Source organism: Ictalurus furcatus, chromosome 9 (genome assembly GCF_023375685.1).
Source record: "Ictalurus furcatus strain D&B chromosome 9, Billie_1.0, whole genome shotgun sequence".
NCBI classification, from domain to species: domain Eukaryota; kingdom Metazoa; phylum Chordata; class Actinopteri; order Siluriformes; family Ictaluridae; genus Ictalurus; species Ictalurus furcatus.
In genome coordinates this window covers 17,233,650-17,260,585 of record NC_071263.1, presented here as the reverse complement: position 1 = coordinate 17,260,585, position 26,936 = coordinate 17,233,650, and the positions used below count along the sequence as shown (strand labels likewise).

At 41.2% G+C, this 26,936-nt stretch overlaps 1 protein-coding gene across 1 annotated transcript in view; it reads right to left on the bottom strand.

Annotated features, from left to right (window-relative positions):
- LOC128613038 (neuronal PAS domain-containing protein 3) overlaps positions 1-26,936 on the bottom strand; it is a 250,812-nt gene that overhangs the window by 131,728 nt on the left and 92,148 nt on the right. Inside the window, exon 3 of the mRNA XM_053633577.1 lies at positions 19,566-19,810. Coding sequence (XP_053489552.1) covers positions 19,566-19,810 — 245 coding nt within the window. The remainder of the gene's footprint in view (positions 1-19,565; positions 19,811-26,936) is intronic.

Below are 26,936 nucleotides of genomic sequence, written 5' to 3'. Positions count from 1 at the left end.
CCTGTTTGAAATATTTTGTCCTGGATTGCATTAGGCAGGCTGAAATTAATCTACCATTACGGAGAAAATTTAAGACTCTAAAGCTTTGAGGGTGGCAGTAATAAAACAGTTTAACTGCTCTACTGAAAACATGATTGGTTGAAGGCAGCCACCGAGCGTTTTATCATGTGCTAAAGAGGAGACAGGGAGGAGAGAATGAGGAAATGGAGAGGTAGAGAAGACCTCAGAGCTGGTTTTAGTGCCATTCAGCCTACTCATACTTAAAATTACACATAAACACATGACACGGTGCTAGCTGGATAACACTATACACTAGATTAGGACACTTGTGTTCCTAACAGTGAATACACATTTCTGACTGCATGTATCTGCATATACACCGATCAGCCATAACATTAAAACATTGCATTATATTGTTTAGGTCCTCCTTGAACCACCAAAACACACTCTGACCCGTCGAGGCACTGACTCCATAAGACCTCTGAAGGTGTGCTGTGGTATCTGGCACCAATACATTAACAGATTAGCAGCAGCAATGAGCCCATGACCCTGTCGCCGGTTCACTGGTTGTCCTTCTTTAGACCATTTTTGGTAGGTACTAACCACTGCATACCGGGAACACCCAACAAGACCTGGCGTTTTGGAGATGCTCTGACCCAGTCATGTAGCCATCACAATTTGGCCCTTGTCAAAGTCATTCAGAGCCTTACACTTGCCCATTTTTCCTGCTTCCAACACACAAACCCCAAGAACTGACTGTTCACTTGTTGCCTAATATATGCCACCCGTGACAGGTGCCATTGTAACGAGATAATCAATGTTATTCACGTCACCTGTCAGTGGTTTTAATGTTATGGCTGATCAGTGTATACTGGTAGGCAAAAACACACACAATATACCAAGGTTGAAAATAACAACCATTACTGCATAGAAGGAAAGCACCAGAACAAGAATTTTCGACTTAATGATTGCTGTCCTGCAGGTTTTTTTTGTTCGTTTGTTTTTTCAATGCTGTGTGTCACCACTGTTTGACACCTCTGGCACACAGAGTTAATGAGCCTCTAAATGTGCATTTGTGGGATGGGACTCTCCTGCCCAGTGGAAGGCAAAATGTGCCCTATGGGGTTAAAGTTCACCCGAGGATGACAAGATCTTGGATGCCCATTTGTCCTGGCAGGTTGATGAAACCTCGCCTCAAGTCAGGACACTGCTAGCACATGACATGCACCTCTGAAGCATAACAATAACCCTCCCATGCCAAGGGGCCGAAGCACACTCCGATTTCAGGGCTTCTAATCCCTCTCAGACATTTCAGGGCATTTTTACTACCTTCATATTACACTGTAGCGCAGAGTTTAGTTTTTGTGTATGCAGCTGGTTTGTTCCTTTGATTTCTTCAAAGGAAACTCAACATTGCGTGAGCTTCACGCTGTGGGAAGTGCCCTTGCGCGTGACCGGTATCTGAAGTCAGTGTAAAATCACGCCTATTTATAGGCCTGCTGTGGTCAGGTGAGGTGGCATTTTGCACGTCGCATGACTATAAAACAGCGCATGTAAACCACGTCATCAGCCTTATAATCTTCATTATAAAAGCATGTCGGTTGTTTGTGTGAACACTCCTAAAAACTCTTCACTTCCTCTCTATTTTTTCACAAAAAAAATCTCATTACTTTTCTGTCCCTATGTAAAAAAAAAAGTATGAGTCAGAGAGTGTTCAGAAAGTGTGTTACTCTTTGTTTTATTACAGAGGAGGGCAGGGACACTTTCTGTGTGAGGTGTATGGGAGTGGAACGTGCTATAGTGCGGTTCCGCTTCCTGCTCTCTCGCTTCTCAGCTGAAGTATATATATATATATATATATATATATATATATATATATATATATATATATATATATATATACATATAAAGAAATTAATTCATTCATTATTTTATTTTTTTTAAAGCACAATGAAGCAGCGCTGCTCTTGGCTCTCTCACTTCTCAGCCGAAGGGTGATGGGTTCTCCCTCCGGTATAGAAAGTCAACCCACCCTCTCTGACTCTGAGGAGCCAGAGGGGGGAGCCAGTGAGAATTAGAGCACTACCTCACACCGCAGAAAATCCCCCTTTTTACCGGAAGTGCACCATAAAGTGTCACGCTTCTGGAGAAAGCCATGGTTACAACCACATGATGTGGGATTATTGGGGGGATACAGCCCCCCTGACTTTGCTGCCGTTGCTGGAGAAAGGTAGATCGCAAGTGCCTCCTCCACCTTCGGCATAGCAGAATAGCTGTACTGTTTATCCCCCCAATAGTCCCACATCACGCGGTTGTAACCATGACTTTCTCCAGAAGCATGACACTTTATGGTGCACTTCCGGTAAAAAGGGGGATTTTCTGCTTTGTGAGGTAGCGCTCTTCTTTTCACTGTCTCCCCCCTCTGGCTCCTCAGAGTCAGAGGGGCTGGCTTTGCCATCCAAGCTGTGTAAGACCACCTCTGCATTGGTTGGGGAAGCCTATGTGGCAGCGGGTGTTGCTTGTGGGTCTCAGCATAAAATGGCAGTGTGGCAGGCCTACCAGGCAGACCTGCTGAACTGTGAGGGAGGCACAGAAGGCGAGTGTGGTGGTCCACCTCCCCCCGCAGAAGCCAGGGGGACCAGGCAACCACAGTCACAGCCTGTTAGTAGGCCTGATTTAAAATGATAATCAGTGCCCAAAAGGCAAAAAGAGGGAGGGAGGTATTAGGGGACAAGAGGTTGTTAGGGCAATTAGCCCCCAGTATTACTGTAGGGCCCCCCTAGCCAATGTCATCCCTTGTTTTCAGTTTCTCTGGTCAGCGAGCTGTCACAAGGCAATGAAAATCTGATGCTTTCCCTCCAACAAAATGTGGAAAGTTAACGTCACTAAAGACCATCTGGCAGTGTGGAAACTACTGCCAAATGTGTCTCCATGGGTTCTGTCCGCCACAGAAAAGGGTAACGGGTCCAGCTCATAGCTCAACCCCTGTTTCAGAGGTGTGATCACCACAGTAGTCAACACAATGCAGAGCCCAACGTTAGCCCAGGAAGTAGATTTCTCTTGCACAAAGGGGCCATAGAACATGTACCTATTTCTTTGAGGGAGGGAGGTTTTACAGGCATTATTTCCTGGTCCAAAGAAAAGACGCGGTATGCTGCCAATTTTAGATCTGCATCATCTGAACAGTACTCTTCGGACATACAGGTTCAGGATGTTGATGCTCAAACATATCATTCCACAGTCTCAGTTTGAGGATTGGTTTGTGACAATAGATCTAAAAAAGACGCATATTCCATTGCCCAATCACCGGAAGTTCTTAAGATTCGTGTTTGGAGGCAACGTGTATCAATATCGGTTCTTCCTTTTGGTCTAGCTGTATACCCTTAAACCTTTACAAAGTACAAAAATGTGTAAACTACCTGGATGACTGGTTAATTCTAGCACGGTCCAGGAAGCTGGCAATTCAACATCGAGATGTTGTTCTCGCCCACGTGAGGAGCTTGGGGCTCAGGTTGACCCTCAGGGAAAGTTGCTTCTCCAGTCGAGAGTGACTTTTCTAGGCGTTATATGGGATTCGAATATGATGAGGGCGTGTCTATCCCCAACACGCATAGGGCAATCCTATCAATATTGAGAAAGATAAAGTTAGGTCTGGGCATCCCCTCCAGTCTCTATGGAGCCTGTTAGAGCTTATGGCAGCAGCAGCCAATGTCATACCATTGGGCCCATTGCACATGAGACCGTCCAGTGGTGGCTGAAAGTCAGGGGTTTCATCCAAGGACAAAACCCCTGAGAGTAATTAGTGTCAAGCAGCGATGCCTACATGCTCTGAGAACTTGGAGGTGTCCCCGGTTTATAGCCTTGGTTTACACTTTAGGGGCGTCTCTTATTTGTAAGATGGTAATGTCAAACACCTCTCTCACGGTGTCTGGAGCGGCCCTCATCTAGTGTGGCCTAGAATCGTGGGCCGAACTCCTAGCACTGAATTCCTTCTCCTCAGTTGAGAGGTCACCAAGTGTTAGACAATACAGTGGTGGTCTCATATATCAACCACCAGGGAGGATTACCTTTGCGCCCCCTGTTCAAGCAGGCTCAACTAATTCTTCTCTGGCAGAGGGGAAGTTTTGTCAGTGAGTGCAATGTACATCCTGGGCAACCGGAATGTGGGGGCACACATCCACCCTGTCAAGGCAGGGGCTGAGGCCTGGGGATTGGAAGCTCCATCCACAAGTGGGTGAGTCCAAATGGCGGAAGTTCGGCCGAGCAGAACTGGACGTGTTCGCCTCCAAAGAGACAACATGCTGCCCGCTGTGGTTTGCTCTCACTCCTTCCACACCAAAAAAAAAACGCCCCACACCCCATCTCGTTCCCTTCTCAGGGAACAGGGTTACATGCAAAACCCAGATGTTTTCTTTAACTAGTTTAGTTATACAGTGATTTCATTAAAAATCATGCTTGTATTTACATTGAGGCTCTGTGTTAGTGCTGTTCAGAGCAGTTTAAAAGTAACCAAATTAATCATAGTTCCAACATGAGATCATTAGACAAAAGAGCAAACCAAATACATTTTAGTGTTGGTCAACAACACAAATTGCTGAATTGCTATAGGCCTTAAAACAAATATATAACTTTCTGTAAATATTTGCAGTCTGTAAGTTTAGTATAAAGCAGGGGCGTTAAACCGATTCTGAGTGGGCCACATCGGCATTTTTGAAGGGCCATAAACTATTATTGTTTTTAAGGTATTTTTTAAGTGCATCTATTCTCTGATCTGATTATGGTTGTGAGTCAGTTTATCATATTTGTGTTTCCAAGGAAGACAAAAATGTTATATTTATTCGTGCTGCAGCCTCTTTACTGTAGCAATAATAAAAAAAAATTATATAGACGTCTTCGCTATTCCTCAGTCTTCCTCATCTTATGTCTTCATTCTCCAACTTCTTCAATTTCTTCATCAACATATTTATATTCCACTACACTGGCTCTTCCATTTATGCATTTGGAGTCAATCACTTTATCAATGTCAGTTAACACCAGACATATTTCTGAAATGTTTTTAGACATGCATCAAATCCAGCAGAATTTAACCAGCATTTAGCCTGACAAGGGGGCATGGTGGCTTAGTGATTAGCGCATTTGCCTTGCACCTCTGGGTTTGGGAGTTTGAATCCTGCCTACGCCTTGTGTACACAGAGATTGTAGGCTGATTGGCATTCCCAAATTGTCCGTAGTGTGAGTGACTGTGCCTTGCAATGCATTGGCACCCTGACCAGGGTGTCCACTGCCTTGTGTCCCGAGTTCCCTGGGATAGGATCCCTGGGATCCCCTGTGACCCTGTGTAGGATAAGTGGTACGGGTGGATGGATTTAGACTGACAAGAACTCGCTGAGACAAGCACATGATCATATTACATTTGTTTATATACTCTGTCTCTATTTAAATGCATAAAATGCATTGGAAACCACTTTCACTGTCTATTGGTGTCAACTTTATCCATTCATTGAACTTCATTAAACGAACACTTTATCCTGGTCCAGGTTTGTGGTGGATCCGAAGCCTATACCATTGAAGGGCACAGAACACACACACATTCACACACTCATTCACATCTGGGGCAGTTTAGTGTAGCCAGTCCACCTATCTGGATGTCTGGAATTAGTGGGAGGAAACCGGAGAACCAATAAGAAGACACATGAACACACAAAACTCCACATAGACGCTAACTCGAGCACAAGATTGAAACAGGGACTTTGAAACTGTTAGGCATCAACATTACCCACTGTGCCACTATGCTGCTCTGTGAATTTATTTAAAATCGTAATATATAATGATGTCAGGTTTCTGCAAAGTTTTTGTACAATAATGATAATTACAGGTTTCACTGTGGCGGAATTACTGTTGTCCTTATTCATCTTGTTATTCTGACACTGTATGATTAGGCATTTGTTCTCCTTATATAAATTTGCGATGGTGGTATTAATAGAACACAGGGATTGGGCAGATGGTTGCTGATGTAGGGTGTGAATTCTATGTAATACTGGTCCAGTGTGAAAATGCTGCACAGTATTGTGCTATGGGCCATTTCTTTTTTCTTTTTTATCTTGTGCGGGGTGAATGAAATGAGGCAGGAGGCCATATTTGGCCAACAGGGCTTGAGTCTGACAATTGGGTTTGACAATTATAAACACCTTGGCAAGGGCTTGTTAACAGACTGACTTTTGAGGTTGGCACAATGTGTAGTGAGAGTATTTGTTTGTTGTTTTTCTTTCTTCTAGATTTTGCATACAAAGGAAATTTATATTAGAACCAGTGCATCTCACAAAGCCAGACATGATTACTAATGAGATGGGCTTTCAGAAATGTGGTAGGGGTTTGATAATTGTAGAGAAATTCCAAGCAACACCATGCTCACGAGCGTTTCCTCGAAAACTGTTCCAATTTCCAGCCTGTGTACTTTTAGCGTCCAGAGAAGGAGAAACATCGTCTTAAGCAAGTTAAGTCTTAATATGGATGTTCAACTGATTCATTTTGGCTTGAAAAGGTAATCTTTGTTTTAAATGTGTGTAATCTGTTCTCTGCACGCATGCCACATAGATACACGCTTAAGTGGTGTGTTATGTGGTGACTATTCCTCCATCCTGGAATACATCCGGTACAATATGCTTGTCAGTTGTTTTGTTCCCCACTACATTCCCACCTAGACTTAATCCAAGAGAGGTATTTTATGTTTTCTGAAAGATTAAATTCAGCCCATGACCATCTTTATAACAAATTTTTCAGTACTGGAGTCTGACACTGCCGATCTACAGGCTGTCTGAAAAGTCAGGAACCAATTAAGGTGTGTACATGTCTGTAATGCACTTCGATGATGCAACCAAATCAGGAATACTCCACAGGTCTTAATTCAATTTGCGTTTACTTCGAGTATGACTTTAGACGGATTAAGGTCATCAATAATCGCTATTTACATAGTAGTTTCTTAATCAGAGTATTGTCTTAATCTGGTTAATATCAGAATATTGTTGTCCATGTAAAAGTAGTCACTGCGTGTAAAACTGCATATACTTCATTTTGTATTTATTATTTGCAACAGACGCTCTAGCTGCTCTTCACCCTTACTCATTTTCTCAGCCGTTGTATCATGTTTTTGCGGATTCTGCTCAACCACTGGTTCCTGACTATAGAATTTACTGATCTATTGCACTACTACTGTTCTCAGATGTATTACCAGTGTTTTTCTACATTGTGCTTCTATGTGCAGGCTTTAAGACATACTAGCTGTCTACAGAAAGATAACCATAAAGTCAAGGCGGTATTGCATTGTGGGTAACTGCTTACGTTGTACCAGTATGGCACTCAGGCTATGGGTAAGACACATCTGACAAGGCCACTATTTAGCATGGCAGATTTTTGAAGACATGCTGTAAAGCCTTGTGGTGGTGTCAGAGGGCTAACACACAGAGTTGTAGAGAGTGCTGAAGGCTAACAAGGCTGAAGTGAAGCGCTCTGCTGTTAGCTCAGGCTGGTGACTCAGTCAGCATTTCGGCTTCGGCGGGAAACAGGGTCATCCCTGCCACACACGCACAATCACACGCACACACACATACACAAGTTTTGGGGCTCCTCATTAGAGCTGAGCTGGTTGCATGCATGTCAGCAAACAGTGGCTGGGAGCAGGATGGAGTGTGAGAGCGGGGCAGCCCGTCGCATTTCTCAGCTGACTTTGCAGAGTAATGAGGCGAATACCAACAGGCTGAGGCTCCACCGAAGGTGTTTTCCACGTAGCATTTGATTAATTGCACTATGGAAAAGCATCTCTGAACTGAGGCTGCTCAGGAAAAGAGAGCAGTGAGCACTTTAGAGATGCTTTAACTGGAACTGTTTCTCTGATCTATAGGTCTGAGTCTGAGAAACTCCCCTTGTCTGATCTACTGTATAAGAAGAAATTTGTGCATGATCATATACTGTATGTATGAGTATGGGCTTGTGCATGTCAGTAATGTTATGCACCATCCTACTGATTAAGTGGAGTACATAAGCATGAGTGACACCAGCTTCCTGTCCAACAGTTAAATGGCTTCAATATTCATTCACTCTTATAGAAAGTGTTTCACTCTCTCCAGCTCTACACACAAGTATGTAAAAAAACAGCAATAGACAACCATCATGCTAACGAAATTCACTTGTCTGGGTTTAGATCAGTTCCATTGTTACTGAAACATCATGCAATTTCAAACAAAGGGGGGGGGGTGCTTTGACATAAGATGCAGGCCTGTATTTGAAAATGCTCTTTAGATTATTTCAAAGAGGCTCAGTTTTAAAAGCAGCGTTTCGCCTGTCTGCAGTTGAACAAGGGCGGCAGACTGGGGCTGATCTCACTATTAAAAGTGACAGAGCTCTGTAAAATGGTTTGTAATTGTGGCGATCTTGTGTTCTGGAAGCAGATGAAAAGTGTCCCTGTTTTTTGAGCAGCTTGACTTAATGGAAGGGCAGCAGTGCTGCTGTATATGGGCCTAAATTGATGCAATTATTTGGTGGTGAGAAAGAAAAAAAAAAAACAGAAAGCTTCCATCTGATTCACTGGCACATCCAGTAAAAGTAAAAGCTGATTCCAAAGAGCAGTGACAGCAAGCAAATACAAACAGGTTTTTTTTTGTTTCATCAGCTTCAGAGGCTTGGTTGACTACATTTGTAGTTTGCTCCAAGGCCTTTGATAGTCCAGATGGACTATAAATAGCAACATTTGGAATACTAGCCTAGGTTACCTTCTTTTACAGATCGGTGTTTGCACAATGCTACGAGCTACTAAAGCTGCTGCGTTTTGAAGTGCATGTCGTTGGTGTAACAGTTGGGGGAAAGCAGACTGCAGACTGTGTTTCCAGTATTTCAGCTCTCACTGAAGCAATCGCCGTTGCTTTTTGTAAGTAAATAAATTCGGCTTATTTCTTCGTTTGCAGACACCCTCCTGCCTTGTTTGTGCGAGGTCCAACAAGTGCAGTTTTACTGGATTTACATTTAAAAGGGACCCCCATGCGCAGTGGAAAATAAGTGTTGATTCGCAGAAGTATCAGCTGTGAAATCGATTGAGGTTGTGCGGCGCTCCCGAGCAGGCGGGCTGTGGCCAGGCTCGGCCGTTACGGCCTACTTCAAAAGGCAATTAGTCCGATTTCACATTCCCCGGCAGCTGAATAATTTCGTATAATTTTTCAGGAGTGCTGGATGAACGCCAACTTTGTTGGAAAGCGCAGAACCCCTGTCCCCTCCTCTGCCCCCTCCTCCCTTCATATGTTCCCCTCATTCCACCCTCGGCCCTGGTTTCTCCCCGACTGCCACCCCTCTCTTCCCTCATGTGCTCTACTCATAATTTGAAAATCCTGCTGAAACACGGCTGTCCTAATTACATGCGCATCGACGTGCTGTTGCCTTTACCCAACCTTAGTCCCGCTGGGCCTAAGTCACCTGTGGCCCCTACGCACACACGCACATATGCGCCCCCACCACACACACACACACACACACACACACACACTAATTTCATCTTAGTACAGCGCTGTCAGACATCTCCCTTGACTGGGCGCTTTTAATCGATTAGCTGAATGTCTATATAATACATCAGCAGCTGCCAGGCAGAAGAGATTCAGCAGTCAGACAGTTTAATTACTGTACATGTGTACCAGCACAAAAAAAATAATAAAACAGCCACGGCATACCCACTGCTTTCTGCCCTGCAGCCTGGAGGTTGTGTGCTGATCTCCTCCGTCTGATCCAAAATATGTATGTAGCATAAAGGGTGAAAACAACTGGTAGAGAAATAAATAAATAAATAAATAAATAAATAAATAAAAACTATGCAAATGCACAAAGTGCTTATTTTGTAGGGGTTTGTTTACAGAAATTTGACCGTGAGATCTATGCTCAATTGCAGTAATGAAATCCCTTTCTCAGGCACATATTTAGCGTTCTCATTTAATCACTGCTATTAAGCCGCACTGCCAGAGCAAGATGCAAATCTCGTGCAGAACAATTCGGCATTAAATCCACAACCGCCTTTCTACTCATGATGCCTTTTCGAGTGAGTTGAATGGGCATTCATTAGCAACAGGCAAAAAAAGGTTTGAAAGGAGTAAAATACTAAAATCTATAGAAGCCTACTTCAGATTCGATCCACCCAGACCAGCCTTCAGTATGTGTGTGTATGTGTGTGAGTGTGTGCAGAGTGTTCTACCTCCTATAAATATGCTCTCGTGTCAGATATTTCTCTTTGGCTGTGTTCGCCTAGCATAAATAATTACAAACTAAAAGGCTTGAATCATTATGGGCAGCTGCCAGTGATTGATACGCGTACAGGCTATGAGAGGGTTGGAGGAGAAAGAGAACAGACAGTCCACTTTAGAAAGTGTCTACCGAATTGATTTAACAAGTTTAATGTGTGCATCAATGTGGGACTATTACTGATCGTAAGCCTCAGTGATGCTATTTGTTCGACTGGCAAAATACTGCTCTTTAGAATGAGTGCATTAAGTCTAAGATTGCAGAGAAAACCCTATTACAACTTTATTGCTGGTAAATTGGAACCAAACGTTGTCTGTATTTCAATTATTCTGAGTTACCCGAGAAATAAATCGATTTTGTATAGGCTCAATCACAGAGACAGTGATGAGAAACGGCTTATTACACCCTGACAACCCAAAGCTGGTCTTTTGTTTTTCCCCTCAGCAATTTTCAAGAAATTGTCAATTAAGGACTTTCTTTCTCCTCCCTGATTGGGCAACGGGAGCACATCGGCCCATGGCGGAGCGATCGTCATGCATCTTGTATGGCTGGGTGCTATTCTCAATGCTTGTTTGGGTTTTAAATTTTAATCTAGCCCTCCTACGCCGGCGTGTCAACAAAAACTCACCCAGTGTGACATGGAGGATAATCATTACATAGCTCATCTCCTGCCAGCAGAGTGAGCTCTCTCTGCTCCCCCTGAGCTGGCTCAGGCCTCTGCAACTCACACCTCATTTTCCCCTGAACGTGTTCCCAAAGTGTTACGATTAAGGATGCTTGAGGGAGTAAAAAAGAAAAAAAAAAGCCTTATTTCCTGTCTGTCTAATGGTCCTGGTGTTATAGAATTCCAGCATACGTAAATATCAAGCATAAAAACATGCATAAACATACTGTAACCCTGGTTAGAGGCTAAATGTTTTGTGAAATGTGTGCAAGCATGCAGCATATGTTACACAGTAGGGATGCAGATTTGACTTAAATGATGTGTGAGGGATCAAACAGAACTCTTGTCAAGTATTACTTAGACTTATTAACGATTTTCTACAAGTTACTGCAGACGTCCAAATAAATGTTCACGATAACGATGTGTCTGATTATATTTTAAACCGCAGCCGTTGATGTAATTGCAGCTTCGGAATTCGACGTGAGGTTTTAACTCCATGCATCTAAAAGAACACGCCGTCACTTTCACAATATTTCCTCAGTCCTTGTGGGATTTGTGAAAGTAGCAGTCACATTAAGCAAATGGAATAGAGAGCCGCATTACACACAGCCCGGAGATACAGCTGCCTCACATCCAAGTAATGCAAATTCCAAACCAACCAGCACAGACACAGACAAAAAAAACAAAAAAAAACAACAACAACAACAACAACAACAAAAATTTCACTGCAGAGTTTAATTAAAGGATCTGCATAGTTTGAATGCTGTGAAAAAAGAGTAAGTTCAAAATCCAAACAATGCCTTGAAGTTCTATCATTTAACAGCATCAGCTCTTTTTATGGCTCAACCATGAAACAGGAAACACAGATCTCCTCTTCGTTATGGCAAATGACACTTTCATCCCCTCGTCTCCTTCTCTCTTCCTCTCTTTCTCCTCCTCTCGTCCTTACAATTAAAGCTCTCTCTGCTGAGATGCATCTTTTTCATACAGAGATGAAGCAACAACAAATCAGAGAGGAAGACGAGAGAGGCGTTATTAATCAGGAGAACATGCTCTCACTGACCCGCTCAAAACAATAGCAGTGTATGCCAGAGGATTTACCCAGCCTCGCTTTGGCACACACAGCTTCCTTTAGCTGTAATTGGCTTGGCAGCTTAGGAGCTAATAGTGAAAGGCAGGATGTGTATTACTGCTGACATTTCTGACACTGCTGTCCTCGGAGAGTACGACGTGCACGGGGCGTTCAGGGTCTCTGTTCCAGTTACTCAGCTTAAATATGAAACTAGAAGATAGAAACTCCATCTGAAGTTACAGTTGTAATTCTCTGTATTAAGGGAGGTAATATTGCTGTTATGCTGCCATGTAGAAATCTAAAAAAACAAAACAAAAAAAAAACCACACACACAACAAAGCAAAAACTGATCTTTGTCCTGGAATCTGGTCCACGGTGACAAGGTAACTGTATTAAACTACTGGCTATAGGATACACAGCTGTCTCTAACCTGGTTCCACACGACAGCATTCTTAGTGTAAGTTATTGTAATATTGAGCCAAAGAGGCTATTCAATAGTCTATTTTCAAAATCTCTTAAACTAAAGCACCTAGCAGCCAGCTGTGGCCAAGTGTCTCATCAAATCTATAATTCATTTATTTCTTAGAGAACAATTCCAGTTAATTGTGTCGGTTTTCACTGGCTCCTTGTCTTATCTTCTGTAGGAAATGTAAAAATGCAACAGAAAGATTGGGTGGGAAACTATTAATGAATCTTGGGTCATAGGGGATTGATAAAGCATAAATGAAGTAATTTTCTCGCACTTGGTGTCCAACTGGGATTTGCAGGGTGACGGAGGACAAAATGAAAATGAAACCTGTGTTATTTCTAATTACTTAAATCAAGCAGCAAATTCCATCAAACACAGACTTTCTTCGAGACACTACTTGTGGCAAGAGTTTCGGCTAATATAAACAATACACTTCATGCATTATTCATGTGTCTATATTCCCGCTTATTAGCGGCGGCGACTGTTTTGAGGCAGATAGCGTGATTGAGGGGAGTGGAGATGAGGGAGGCTGAGGCACTCTCATGGGCCCTGGGCTATCTGCTGATTGACTGGGCACTGATCCCAGTGCTACTGACAGCCAGCCTGAGAGATGGACATGTGGCCATTTCTGCTAGCATGCAGCAGGACAACATGTCCACCTTTCCAACTGGGGCTACTGCCAACTCAAAACTTAGGGTCACTGGAGAAACCAAGAGAGATACCATATGGTTTTTAGAGTGGAGGTATTCTGGGATGCTGTCTTCGTAAGATCCTGAGCACTCAAGCATGACTCCAGGTCAAGAAGCAAAATTTCACCTTCCTCCTCTGGCCTGGATCTCGCCTGCCAAAATCATCAGCACCTCAATAGGCGAGTAATGCAGAGAGAAAGAGAGAGAGAGAGAGAGAGAGAGAGAGAGAGAGAGAGAGAGAGAAAAACCCTGTTCTCTCAGCCATCATCACACCCGCTTATTATAGATATTAGAGAATAAAACGGGTGACCGAAAACTGTTAGTCATGCGTTGAGATGGCAATAGCTAAATGCTTCACGCATGAATCGCTCCCTTTTCGAGCGGGTGCAGACGCCTCTCGACCCTGCCTCTCGACCTCGGCTCTATCGCCCCACTTCCAGCCCATCGCTAAATGCTAAAAATCCATTGGTTTCGATATGAAGCCCTTTGTGACAGCATCAGAATGGCTTATTAGCTGAGTGGGGGCTAGTGAGGGGAAAGAAATGGTGTGATTAAATTGGATGATTAGGGGAGTCATTTGTGTCCTGCGAGGGGGAAGAGCAGCGGCAAACAAGGATGAGGGCAGAGGCCTTAGTGACCTTCCTCTGAAATCTTAACAGCTCTCGCACTTCGGTGAGACATCACGTGGCCCGATACAGAGTGCAAGACCCCACGATGCATGTTTGATTTTCACTGACAGAAATCAGCGTGCAGCTCACAGAGCCTAAAGCTCTGAGTTTGGAAATTCAAGACGGAGAGACTTCTTCTCGTGTCCCATCATCCAGTAAATGTGTGGGGGTGGGGTGGGGGGGATATTTATCGTAAAATAATATATGTGCTGTGACGTTTTAAAAGCCAGATATCAAAATATCAAAGAAATATTTTTGACATTTTGATTCATGTGATGTTATAAAGCTCTAAGACAACTCGGTTTAATTATAAAACATTACTGCTGCTTAAAGTCAAGCCAATTAAATTTGATTGGATACTGTTTTTATTCAAGGAGCTCTTTTCATGTCATCGTAATTTACTGTCAAAGCAGCCGGAATATTGGAAACTAAATTATTTACTACAGCCCATAAGCCAATAATGCTCCATTTGTCTCCTACTGAGAGGGACTAGACTAACAAGATTATTAAGGACATTACTTGTAATAGTAGATGCCCTTCACTTTATTTGAAGCTCATGCTGTGCTTTCAGACGCTCAACTTCAAAGAGTGCCACTCTATTCTGGGAGCAGTCTGTCAGCCGGACAAGTCCGCGGAACACACACTCGTGCATACACACACACAAACACAACAGACAAATACAGCACACAGAGAAACAAATCATGTACCGGCGACTCACACACTCTCTAAAGGAGACCTTCGTTCATTTTAAGACTACATGGAGAATTGAAAGCAATGCAAATATAATAATATAATAACCACATTTTTCTGTTTCTGTTCTTCTTCATATTATTGTACGACAGACCAGTAGGCTTCTGTGTAGTACAGTGTGCAGTAAAGACATGGTGATTTGTAATACTTTGTAAAGATATTATCTACAGCCGAATACAAGTTCAGGCAAAGAACTGAAAAGAGCTTCAATATTCATTTCAGCTGTCTTTCTGATTTATTTCTCTATTATTGGGCCATTTGCAAAAGGACTAATTACCGGGCCAGAGCTGACATCCATATAGCGCAAGTCTAGCAGGTCAATGAGAATAAAAGCAGTTAGCCATACATCATCTCCGAGCACGTCGATTTGCTGGGAAACAATGATCATATTCTTGTGCTGTCAGTTTTGCACGGAGAAAATGTAGGCAAATGCACAAAAAGACTTGTGCGCACGCACGCAAAACACACCGCGTCACGCACAAACACACTGCAGGACCTACAAACACACTCACAAACAAGGCTATTGGGAACGTGAAGGCACCCTGGAGGGTCGTCTCGCTGCCAACCCTGGCTCTGTTGTCTCCATTGAAAAGAGAAATAGGCCATTAAAAGCATAGTTGCACACAAGTGCTCTATACGGTCGGCTCACAATTAAGACTCACACAAGCTAGCTGTATGGCCCAAACAAAATCTTGCACAATAAAAACGCTAATTTAATAAGGAAATTAAAGGCCTTTTACACCGTGCCACGGTAGCATGACCGTGTTTTACCATACGAGGGTAATCTATTCATGAGCAAAGCATGTACACTATTCACTGTTATTAAAACACATTGTTCAACAACAATGCTTCCTCAGGCTGTTTCTGACGGGCCAAGAAAAAAAAAGAGAAGGTGTACGAGTAATTGTTTCCATGGCAATTACTACTTTCTTTGGTGTGTATTCGAAAATAAAGCAAATAAGACAAACATGCCCATAGCCTCCTCATAGCCAAAAGCAATTTCCTCTTCGAAATTTAGTTATGCGGAGCCTATGGGCATCATCAGCATTTAGTAATTAGTTTTATAATTACTGCTGTTTTGCTCACTGTCATTCAATTTTTCTTACAGGACGACTGGGGAATGAAACATCTCACACTCACAGCTGGGCAATTTACCATCCATTTATACAGTTAGACATACTATGGAGGCTTTTTCTTTTTCACCCAGGATGCTCTGCTTCTCTGTCTCTTTCCAAGTCCAGGTTGCAGAATAAATAAATAAATAAATAAACACTCTTTCAGCATTCTGAGAGTCTATTGTGATGCAAACGCCATTAATTCCCTCATTACCATTAACAATGAGAGTAGCACGCTGGGCACCTGGAGAGATCAGTTTAATCAGTGCCGTGCTTGGTGCCAACCTGCTCCACCAAAGCCAGCCGTCCTTCAGAAGAGGCATCCAGGACTAAAGAGCAACTGGTCTGTCAGTCTGTGAGATGGTCAAAAGCCTTAATGAGCTCACCCTGTTGACTGCATTTGATGTGTTGACATGTTGTTAAATTAGAGGCGTGAGGGTTGTGCTCAGGTGGGCAGGAAACCGGCAGTAAACACGTATATGGTGGCGCTGCACGCATGCGTGCTGGTAAATGCCGAGCACGAGGTCCAGGGGACATTAGAAGACCTAATGAGTGGAAGAAGGGAGGGGATGTGAAAGAAGGTCTGATGCTGCTTCAAGGTCCCTTTGGAGTTTATTGATGAAATTATGCTAATTGGGACAAGTACATGAACATTTGGCTGCAGTTCCATTCCTTGAGCCCTGCTAATGCATGAAAGGGGAGAAAAAAGAAAAAAAAAAAAAAAAAACAGGCTAAAATTTTTATGAGTGACAAAACTATAACGAAAATTCATTGCGCTGGAAGGAATGAAAACTTCCAGGGACACTTAATAATATTGTTGCTGATGAAAGCATGTTCAGCAGAATACCTTCACCTTATATACCACAGTGAATTTTTTAAACTTTTAGTGCTCATTTGTAAGTTATAACAGGAACTGCATTGTCCTGTGGATGTTCCATAGCCTTACATGTTACTGTAAACATTTAAAACTGTTGTTCATTACTAAATAAAAATGGTCATGGCTTAATAGTTGTGGTATAAGGAGACTCAAACACCGAAGGACATGCAGTTTTGGGAAAAGAATCAACTTTTGACTGTAGCTTGTAACAGCACTCCCAGTCGTGTTTAATTCCTTATATAATAAACACATTTGAGGAAAAGCAGAAGATCTCCAACAGACTGATGCATCCATGCAGTTATAATTAGCAGAGATCTTAGAAAAGGACTTGCAAAGGCTTCCCCTGCTCAGCTAATACAGAATGAACCCTACATCTCAGGCATTAATGTCAGCTAATTAGTGCTTTCAGTCACTCCAGCCTTGCACTTTTAAATCATTCAGAAATCACATTTACAAAAGGACAGGTCTGGAGTTCAATTTACCATTGTGTCAAATCATAAATCTCTCATTTTCTGTTTTGAACCTCTACATCCGATTTCAAAACAGGATGCTAAGTGATATCCTGCATCCTCGTGGATCCGTTCCAACATTTCTTTCTTGTAAATGAAAAGGACGCTGGGAGAAAGCATGTCCTCTGCTCTTCTGCTGTCTATAGGCATGAGACACATGAATGGCAGAGGCAGGAGCGTATCGTTTTTTTGGAGTGTGTGCGTGTGGGCGTGAGCGCGTGCCTGGTGAAGTGTGGCATTTTGGTGACTGCTCTCTGCTCTGCATGCATGAATAATGAATGCACAGGTGGTGGAGGGGGTCAGGAGGCCCGCGCCAGCCTCCAAACAACAGAAAGGTCATGCTTGTTTGTGCAGTGTCCTTCAACAGATGTGAAACGCTCCTGACAGAGACTAGCAAATTTTGGTTAAAACACTCCAGGAAAAAAAAAAAAAAAAATTAGTTGATGGGTCAATTACCGTAAAGGTCAACAGGCGCGAAGAGGAGAGGCAGCACGCTCGCAGGAGTTATGATAATAAATCAACACTTGAGAAGTGGAGGTCAAATTCTTTTAGTTCAGATGCCAGTAATATAGGGAGCTTTTATTACCGATAAGGGCCAACAATCTCTGCTTTGTCACCTTTGTTTTGTATTCAAGAGAAGAGGGCTTCATTTTAATGATGTTTGGCGACTGTGAAACCCATCAGCACAGTACAAATGCCAGCTCAAACCTATTCTTTATTCCTATAGAAGCGAGAATAAAAGAGAATGTTGATTTTTCTTTAAGCAAAGAGCCGTTCCTTGAGAGCAGGGAGATCTGCCAAACACAGCTGCAGCGAGATTTCCCTAAAGGTTACAATCATCAGTTATTAGGTAGAAATGCCTTACAAGGAGTCAGCTTGGGTTTTTTTTCCTCAGTGAGTCTGGTGTAATAACAGTCGCGTGGCCTGGCGCCGCAGCCCTGCATGTACAGTCACAGGCAAATTGATTGAAGGACTGGACTGCCAAATGAACTAGGGACTTCCATGCATCAGAAACAATATCATTTTCCTCCAGCTCACCTTGAGTCAGGTGCACCAGTGATCCAGAGCAGAAATGGGCCTTGCCCTCTACACCACTCTACCTGATGCAATAATGCACCATATGTTTGTATTAGCATGCTCCGTGCTGATCAAAATGTGTCACGCTCTTTCATCCTAAAACAATCCAGAGTGAGCAGGAGAGGGAAAGCTTGTGCCTCTTTAGGTCAAGGCCGTATAGTCACTCCAATCAAAGAATAAACACAGATTCATGGGCTTGGAAGCCCCGTCAGTGCACTGAGTATCCATTAACTTGAGTGACGCAGGGCAACACAACAGGAATCGATAGCAGGCTCTGTTCGAAATGTAGTGCAAATAAAATGGACCCAGCTCCTGATTCAATTCAAAGTGCTGCTGTCAATGAGACGGAAGGACACAAAGCCAGCCTCATTGTCCTCCTCTTTTATATAAGCTCACCTCTCTAAGGATTCATTAAACTACATGTTGTAGTGGGCAATTAATACATTTCTTCCACTGTGTAATGTTTTTTTTTTTTTTGCCCGACATGTAGATTTTCGTGGTGTAGAACGGAACAGTTCGGCGAACTTGCCGGTGTATTGTACACCAAATGATTCTGTATATACATTTTCTCATTAAAATTCATGCAGTTCTTCAAAGAGAGACGACAATGATGCCATCTGTTGTGTGCTGGCCAGAATACACAGAATGCAGCCTCCTTAAAATGCGTGCAATTTCTCCGGTCCCTATGGCCATTTTCAGTTCTGCAGTTATTCCACTTCTCCTAACTGATTCTCATTTGTAGAGCAAGGCAGAAGCGAACATAAAACATTAAAATATATTAAATTAAGTCTCCTACTAGTACTTTCAAAAAATAAATATTTTTTCTTAAATGATGTGTGACAATCGTCAGTTGTTTTTGTTCCAAAGACAGGTCTGTGTAATATGAAAGAAAAAAAAATAAATTACAAAAATACACAAACATCCTGTCTTCTATCATGAAAAACCAAAAAAGTTCTCTCTTTTTTTGGGTAAATTTCCATTAAGCCTGACTATTTTGTATCACCTGAGGTTTAGCGTTAGTTCATTAAAGAGGTCCATTACTCATATGGTCGTTACTGCCCAACAACGAATCCATAGTTACTGTTAAATCTATAGACTATTTCAGTATAGTACCATTTACAACTAATTAGGCTTCCATGAAGCATGACAAACACTCTTTATCTCACCTCATATACCCTACACAACAAATTATGACCTGATATAGGTTTTAGTGATAAGGGGCTGGATTAATTGCCTTCATTTATAATTTTTTGTTTGGCGTTCTTCTTCTCCTTTGTATTTTATGTTTGTTGCTACGAGTAAATGAATATAGAAAAAAAATGTCTGGAGCTGCTGTGCAACAATTTCTATAGTACAATCAAGAAGAGAAGAGACAGATTTTATGACAGGGTGCGACCTCTGACCTTTGACTGAGGTGTTGGGTGGTGGTCCTTCGATGCGCAGGTTCCATGGCGGGTCGCCCTGGTTGGCGAAATCCCTCATCTTTAGGTAGCTGATGGTGAGGCGGATGATGGAGGCTTTGTCCAGCTGGCTGGTGATGGCACCTGGCAGTGGCAGCATCTTGGCCAACTCATAGAACTCAAAGTTCTCCTTCCCTCTGCGTGAGCGTGCTGCATCACGCGACTTCTCCTTCCTCAGAGCCTGCAACCTGACAGACAGTAGCACGGATTAGGAAGGCAATTAGAATAAAGACTAAAACTAGACTAAAGTCTAACCTTTTCTGCACGTTGAGTGTAAAATTTTGCCATAAGTCCATATGGAAATGGAATATGTTGTAATCAGACTATTGATAAAAAATTTAATATCATTGTTTTAAACCCTGTGTGTAACAGAAAGCAAAAGTTAGTTATAAAAATGAAATGAAATCCATCATCTGAATGTTTAGAGTATATTGTTAATATGAACTCTCAGTAATTTTTTGTTCAGTAGCCCATAAGAAGAATTTGAACATGTCTTTGGATCAAAATTGCTCTTGCTTGCTTTCACATGATTCGCTTTATGTGAGCTGTGTAGCAGTGGTTTATATTTTTATCATGAGAAATATATTTATGTGTCTTTGTTTCGTGCTCTTTCCTCCTGGCAAATGTAATCAACAAACCAATACAAGGATATAATATGAGCTGTAGCCTTATGATAGTTTAATAACAGTAGCTACATGAAATGTCTGATACAAAATGGGACTGCTCTTTTCTTGGAATGATGTACAGCTTTCTGTTATCAAAATGGAGCAATTATTTCTTTAATTTACTGCTCATTCATCTTGTCCAGAGGATAATTTATCACCAGGTGCCTATCGCCATTTTCACAAATTTCTCTATCAGCTGCAAAGTTTTTTGTGCGCATAGCTTGGCATTCTTCTCTCCCAGAGTAATGACAACACTCGTAGTAACAACATTCTATGTAAAAGAGAAAAAGTGTTTTTAAAAAAGTAATATGTTCTAGAAAGAAAAAAAAACTCAGTAGAGATTATGGGTAGAGCTTCAAATGTTAATCGACACACAGTACACAAACAGTCAATTAGTTTCATCACCTACTGTATATGTGTACTTCATATCAATAACACAACTGCCAGGTCTAATAACGTACCGTTTCATTACATTAGACTCACAGAAGTAACTGCAGTTCTAAAAATTTATTCTGCTCAGAACAAACCAATATTTAAAAAAAAAAATGATAGAATTTATTAATAATAATATTTACAACGCAACACTGCTGATTTCTCAAATCTGATCATTCAGAAGGTGTCCATGCTCCACATACACAGATTTAAAATGTTGTTCAATTGTGACATTTTCTGTGAGATGTTTATTGAACATTTAAGGAAGGAGTCTCCAGTGTCAGCACTTTGTAACAGTCAGAGGTAAAGCTGTTCCTTTAAGATTGATATCTCGTTTTATTAAATTTTAGAGAGAGAGGGAAAAAAGGGAGGCTGGTGAGGGATAAACTGTTTATATAATGTATGTGATAACAGGAACAAACTTGTTTTGTGAAACATAATTCCAAATGAAAAAAAAAAAAGATGATAAAAAGTTCCTATATATTTATACATTTTATAAATAACAGAAATTTGTTTCTACTTATTAGAGGAATAATACAAGGGGTGTGTATAATACACGTGTTTTTATTTTGATTCATGCCTTGTCTCCACCCCTGTCCTGTCACTCGTTGTCTCCCTCATGTGACTTGATTACTCGCACCTGTTTCGAGTTTGCCCTTTGATTAGTTTGTATATTTAAACCCTCATGTTTCTTTGTTCTGAATTTGTTGAGTTGTTTCATTTTCTATCACGTTATGCCAATTTTCGAGTTAGTTCCATTTCCTTGTTTGTGAATTTAGTGTACCCTTGATATTGCCGTTCGTAGATCACCTGACCTCTGCCTACCCACTGTTTCTGATTCGCATTCTGTTCGGATTCACATTTCGGGATTTGTCTGCCTGCCTCTTTCAATAAATGCTTCAACTGCAACTGCATGTGTCTCAACTCTCCAAACCTGACACTCCAGTTCACACTGGCAGCATCACACCACCATCACGTCGCTGATTATTTTCCTATAACCACACGCCCTGTTGTGTTTTATTCCTTACTTATTCAATATACTGCAGTTAACTTTCACTTCTGTGCAGAATTAGCAGGCCTCATCAACAACAGACTGGGTCGAAGTGGTCTATAGGCAGCAGACTGTTACGACGCGGCTAAAATTGCAGTTGCACTGACTTTCTTCTGGTCCGGAGGGAGACTTTGGCTCAATTGATTTACTCGTCAGAATCCAAAAGTGGGTCGAAGTTGTGATTAACTCAGGCCTGAGATCTCATGAGGCGGCTTCCTGAACGACTTTCATATTGCTGTCTTTTTTTCCAGAAAGCTATGCAGCAGGCCAGAAAACGTCCCTTCAGAAAAAAATAAAGAAATGATAAGATCGACAAAGAATGCTGCACTGAGCAGATCATATTTTCTGGTCAGGCTGGGCCTTGAAATCAAAACAAGAACACGGAATAAGTTAAATAAGCCAACTGCTCCTTCTGCAACACAAACCTCAAGATTTATTTCAAGATCTCTCTGTGTTCCACAGTACAGCCATATTCCTTCATTTGACATTTATTTATTAATATTGTTTCAACTTTTTTTCAGTTATTGACTCCTTGGTAACTCATAAAAAAGCAACCATGGAAAAATATATATCCCTCTTGTGTGAGCCAAGACCTTTTTATTTGAAAGCCATATAAATCCCTGGCATTTAAAGAGTAAGTAACTGCATGCAACCTGTGACGCTCCAATAATAATGTAATGTACAGAGTGCATATTTTTGTTCCGAGATTTGCGAGACTCTGTGGGTTCGTTCTCCTGATTTATGTGATTTTCAATCAAACAACTCGGAACAGCCAGTTTCATACTTCCAACGTGTAACTGCCCACTCTCAGTGGCGTTCATCATCTCCAGCCATTCTGAATTAAGTCTGCAATAAATCAGCCCGGATCCCCAGCGTTCCCCACCGGCCAGCACTTAGATTAATTTTTTAGCACCACAAATGCAAAATTGGTTAGAGCAAATGCTGAAAGGTGGTGAGGGGGGTTGGTTTGGGAATGGGGGGTGGGGGGGAAGGAACAATGTCTTGCCAGGTGAAGAATGGCTGTTAGTGGAGAAAAATGATCAAATATTGTTCATATCTGTAATCTCAGCAGATAACAAAAACACAAAACTGAGATGAAATAGCACTCGCACACCAAATATAAACACACAGCAGAGTGTTCGGGCTGGGTATTTTTTTTTTTTTTTGCAGGCTCGACTCTATATTGAATATGCAAATACTGTCCTCAGAAGCAGCCTTGAATTCTGCGGCTCTTCTCTGCCCTTTGGCCATTCATTCACAATGTATGCAATTTCCAGTGAAAACTCACCAAGCAACACTGCACGTACATTCACAACACTGCTGAAGATTCTTTTTGTTAATGTTATACACACAGACATTGAGATCATTTGTTAATTTCCATAACAGTTTTGACAGACAAAGTTTATAGGGAAATTTATTAGGATGGTTTTACCAGCTAATATAGACACACACACACATACACAAACTATGGTCTTACATCCTGGTGGCAGATTGCTATTCTCCATCTTTTAGACCGCTCTGGCACAAAAAGGAAAACACCATTTGATGGTCTGCCGCTCAGACAATATATAAAGCTAGTTGTAATGGTTGTTTGGAGGCAAAGTGCGACAGAGCAGCAGAATTTCATTTGTTCCGCAAACTTGGAAAGCATTATGTTGTCCTGCCCGAATATTTCTCGAAGCGCAGAGGTTATGTGACCTTCACCCCGGCGACATATTTATCATGTTTTACGAGAGTAAATGCAACAAACATGAAATGACATCACAGTGATATTTACCCACTGGCTCACGATGACTTTTTAAGCACCTTTCAAAGAAAAAGGATGAGGCAGCATTGAACTGTGGATGGAACCCTGGTCTGGGGCTGACACTCAGCTCTGAGTGATCTATAAAGAGTCCAGCTCTCAGTCTGCCAAAACTATCTAACACTGACTCTGCCTGCAATGATTATAGCTTAATACAGACAGATTTACAGTGCAGTTAACAAAAAAATAAGTAAGGAAGAAAACATGAAGGGGAACACTATTATAGGAAAATAATCAACAATTTAGTGTGATTCATTAACACCCTGAATTTCATTATTTTTCCTGTAACAGCAATTTGTTAACTATTGCAATTTTATATTTATTAAAGGACTTATTTATATACTTATTTATTTATTTTTAAATCTGTTTTAGTTACATATAATGTTGTAGAATAAAAAGTTAGTTACTTTTATTACTAAAGGTATAGCAACTATAAACAGATGCTGTTTTTTTCTTTCTCTTGTAGTCAAAAATACATCTTATTTTTCAGAAAAACCAAAAAGGCAAAGTCATCTGTGCTTAAGACTATGCTGTTGTGGAAATTGTACTGAATGCTACTAAAAGTTGACACTGGAGACTCCTTCCATAAGTGTTATATATTTGTCTTCTTACAGAGAGTTACCTTACCAAAGATTTACATATATATATATATTATTTGGCCTATACTATGTGCAACATCCCTGTGAATGAGCTGTTACTATAGAAACAATAACATATTAGAAGGAGCACGGTAATATGAACGTGCAATTTGAATTATGGCAGAACTACCCTCAGAGCTGCTGTTGTAGAAAATGTATCAGATTTAAGAATTCAACAGCACTGTGGAATATTGGAGAATAACTGATAATAAAACGCTTAAATAAAGAAAGAAAAAAAGAAAGAAAGAACAAAGTCAGCAACCGATATTAAGAGAGATGTGTTTAGAAGTTGTTTTTTTTTAGCTTTATAAATACAAAACGGGAGGATTAGTGACATATGGACCTCTAAAGCATTAAACACTAAACATCCTGAGGCAACATGAAATCCTGCTGAGGAAATGAATAGTAAGATCTTCCATATGACTATTTAGAAAGGAAATGCATGTGATTTCCTCTTCTTCCAGGCAGAAAGGTTTAGACAGTTCGGTATTTCTTTTGGATTAAATATCTACGAATGCTGTGGCAGCAGGAGATCTCGACATGTTTTACGCAAACATTGTGTGCTTCACCTTGCACACAACCTCACCACCTTATTTACCAAATTAGCTAATCACCCCGGTGCATTCCAATGTGGGGGGAAAATCCACTGAAAGTTGTGCAAATGATCATTTAGGATCGCTGTAATTGCCTTCATCAGCGGTGGAAAGAAGCAGGCAGACAAGAAATGTCACTCTAGATTATCTTCCTGCCTCCTGAAGCAATAGATGACACCAATGATCAGAGACTAAATGCCAAAACCAATCAATTCCTTTTGTGTCTTCTCTCCTTGCTGCAGCAGAACAGGCCACAGTATAGGTTATTCTCCTAATTAAACTAAATGTTATCCCTATGGTAACTTCATTAATATTCGCATCGACTTAGTTACACATATGTCAAGCTAGTGGTCATCACTGTAGAGAATAATCATGAGAAAAACAGAAAGAAAAATACCCTGTAATGTGCAGTTTTATTATTCCTGTGAAGTTCCATATGGGTCAAAATGTGTTTACAGTTGAGGAAATGTATAGATGGGGGAAATAGTCAAAACAGTACTGTAAGCCTAACCTGAGGCTACATTGAATATTACCCTTTCAGCATACTGAATCAGGGGAAATCTAGTGTTCAGGTTTACTCTGTAAGCTCCAAAGGTACACTAATGCTCTTCAAGGTCTGTGTGTACTCCTCTATTATTCAGTAGCCCGGGTGTGCTGTGCTGAGGATGTACACTAGCCTCATTAGATTTGAATGCTTGTCTGATGTGACCTCATTCACTTGAAAAGTGTGTGGACATGTGTATGCTGATCACCCTGAATAAGACCTGAACAGGAGGTCTGTGGTGGAAAGTGAACCACTGAAACATTAAAATGATGTTTATTACAGTTAAAGAGATTTAAACCAAACAGAAATAGAAGACATGCGTAAGCTGCAAATTCTGGTAATACTTTTCTAAAGGGTAGTGTTTATGGGACTACATGACACCTGCCTAAGCCAATCATGGCAACTGATATAAACCTAAATGAACATTTACATGAAAAAAAAAATGCTCAGTATTAAAGATTGTTTCTGTCAGTTTTGATGGTGATGTTCTGTAACATATAAAAAATAATTTAAAAAATCAAAGTATTTAGAGTTGGTAAGATAATTCCAAACTAAAAATAAATAAATAAATAAATCAGGGATAGAAAATACGGACTGAAGAAGTAAATTGCATGATGTCAAAGGTAACACAATGTAACAGCAAAACAATGGACGATTTAAAAATGTCAGATTAATATAAGATATATGAATGAGAAGATTATTGAAATAAACATCGAAAAGGAGTCTAGTACAACCCCAATTCCAAAAAAGTTGCAACGCTGTGTAAAATGTAAATGAAAACCCACGTTATTCACAATAGAACATAGAAAACATATGCAATGTTTAAACTGAGGAAATGTACCATTTTAATAAAAAAATAAGGTAATTTTGAATTTGATGGCCGTCAGAAAAGTTGGGGCAGGAGCAACAAAAGGCTGGAAATGTAAGTGTTACTAAAAAGAAACAGCTGGAGGAACATTTTGCAACTAATCAGTTTAATTGGCAACAGGTCAGTAACATGATTGGGTATAAAAAGTGTATCTTAGAGAGGCAAAGTCTCTCAGAAGTAAAGATAGGATGGAATCTGGATGGAAGCATATGTTGCTTTCAAACCTGTATATACCTTTCTGCATTGATGGTGCCTTTCCAGATGTGCAAGCTGCCCATTCCATAGGCACTACTGCACCGGCATACCATCAGAGATGCAGGCTTTTGAACTGAGCGCTGATAAAAAGCTGGATAGTCCCTCTCCTCTTTAGTCCTCTTTAGTTTAGAGGACGTGGCATCCATGGTCCAGAGAAGACGGCAGCGTTTCTGGATAATGTTCACATATGGCTTCTTCTTTGCATAATAGAGCTTTAACCAGCATTTGTGGATGACACAGTGAACTGTGTTCACACACAGTGAGTTCTGGAGGTGTTTCTGAGCCCATGCAGTGATTTCCATTACAGAATCATGCCTGTTTTTAATGCAGTGCTGCCTGAGGGCCCGAAGTTCACAGGCATGCAATATTAATATTCACCTTTGTCCCATGCACACAGAGATTTCTCCAGATCCTCTGAATCTTTTGATGATATTATGTATGTAGATGGTGATTCATAGTCTTCA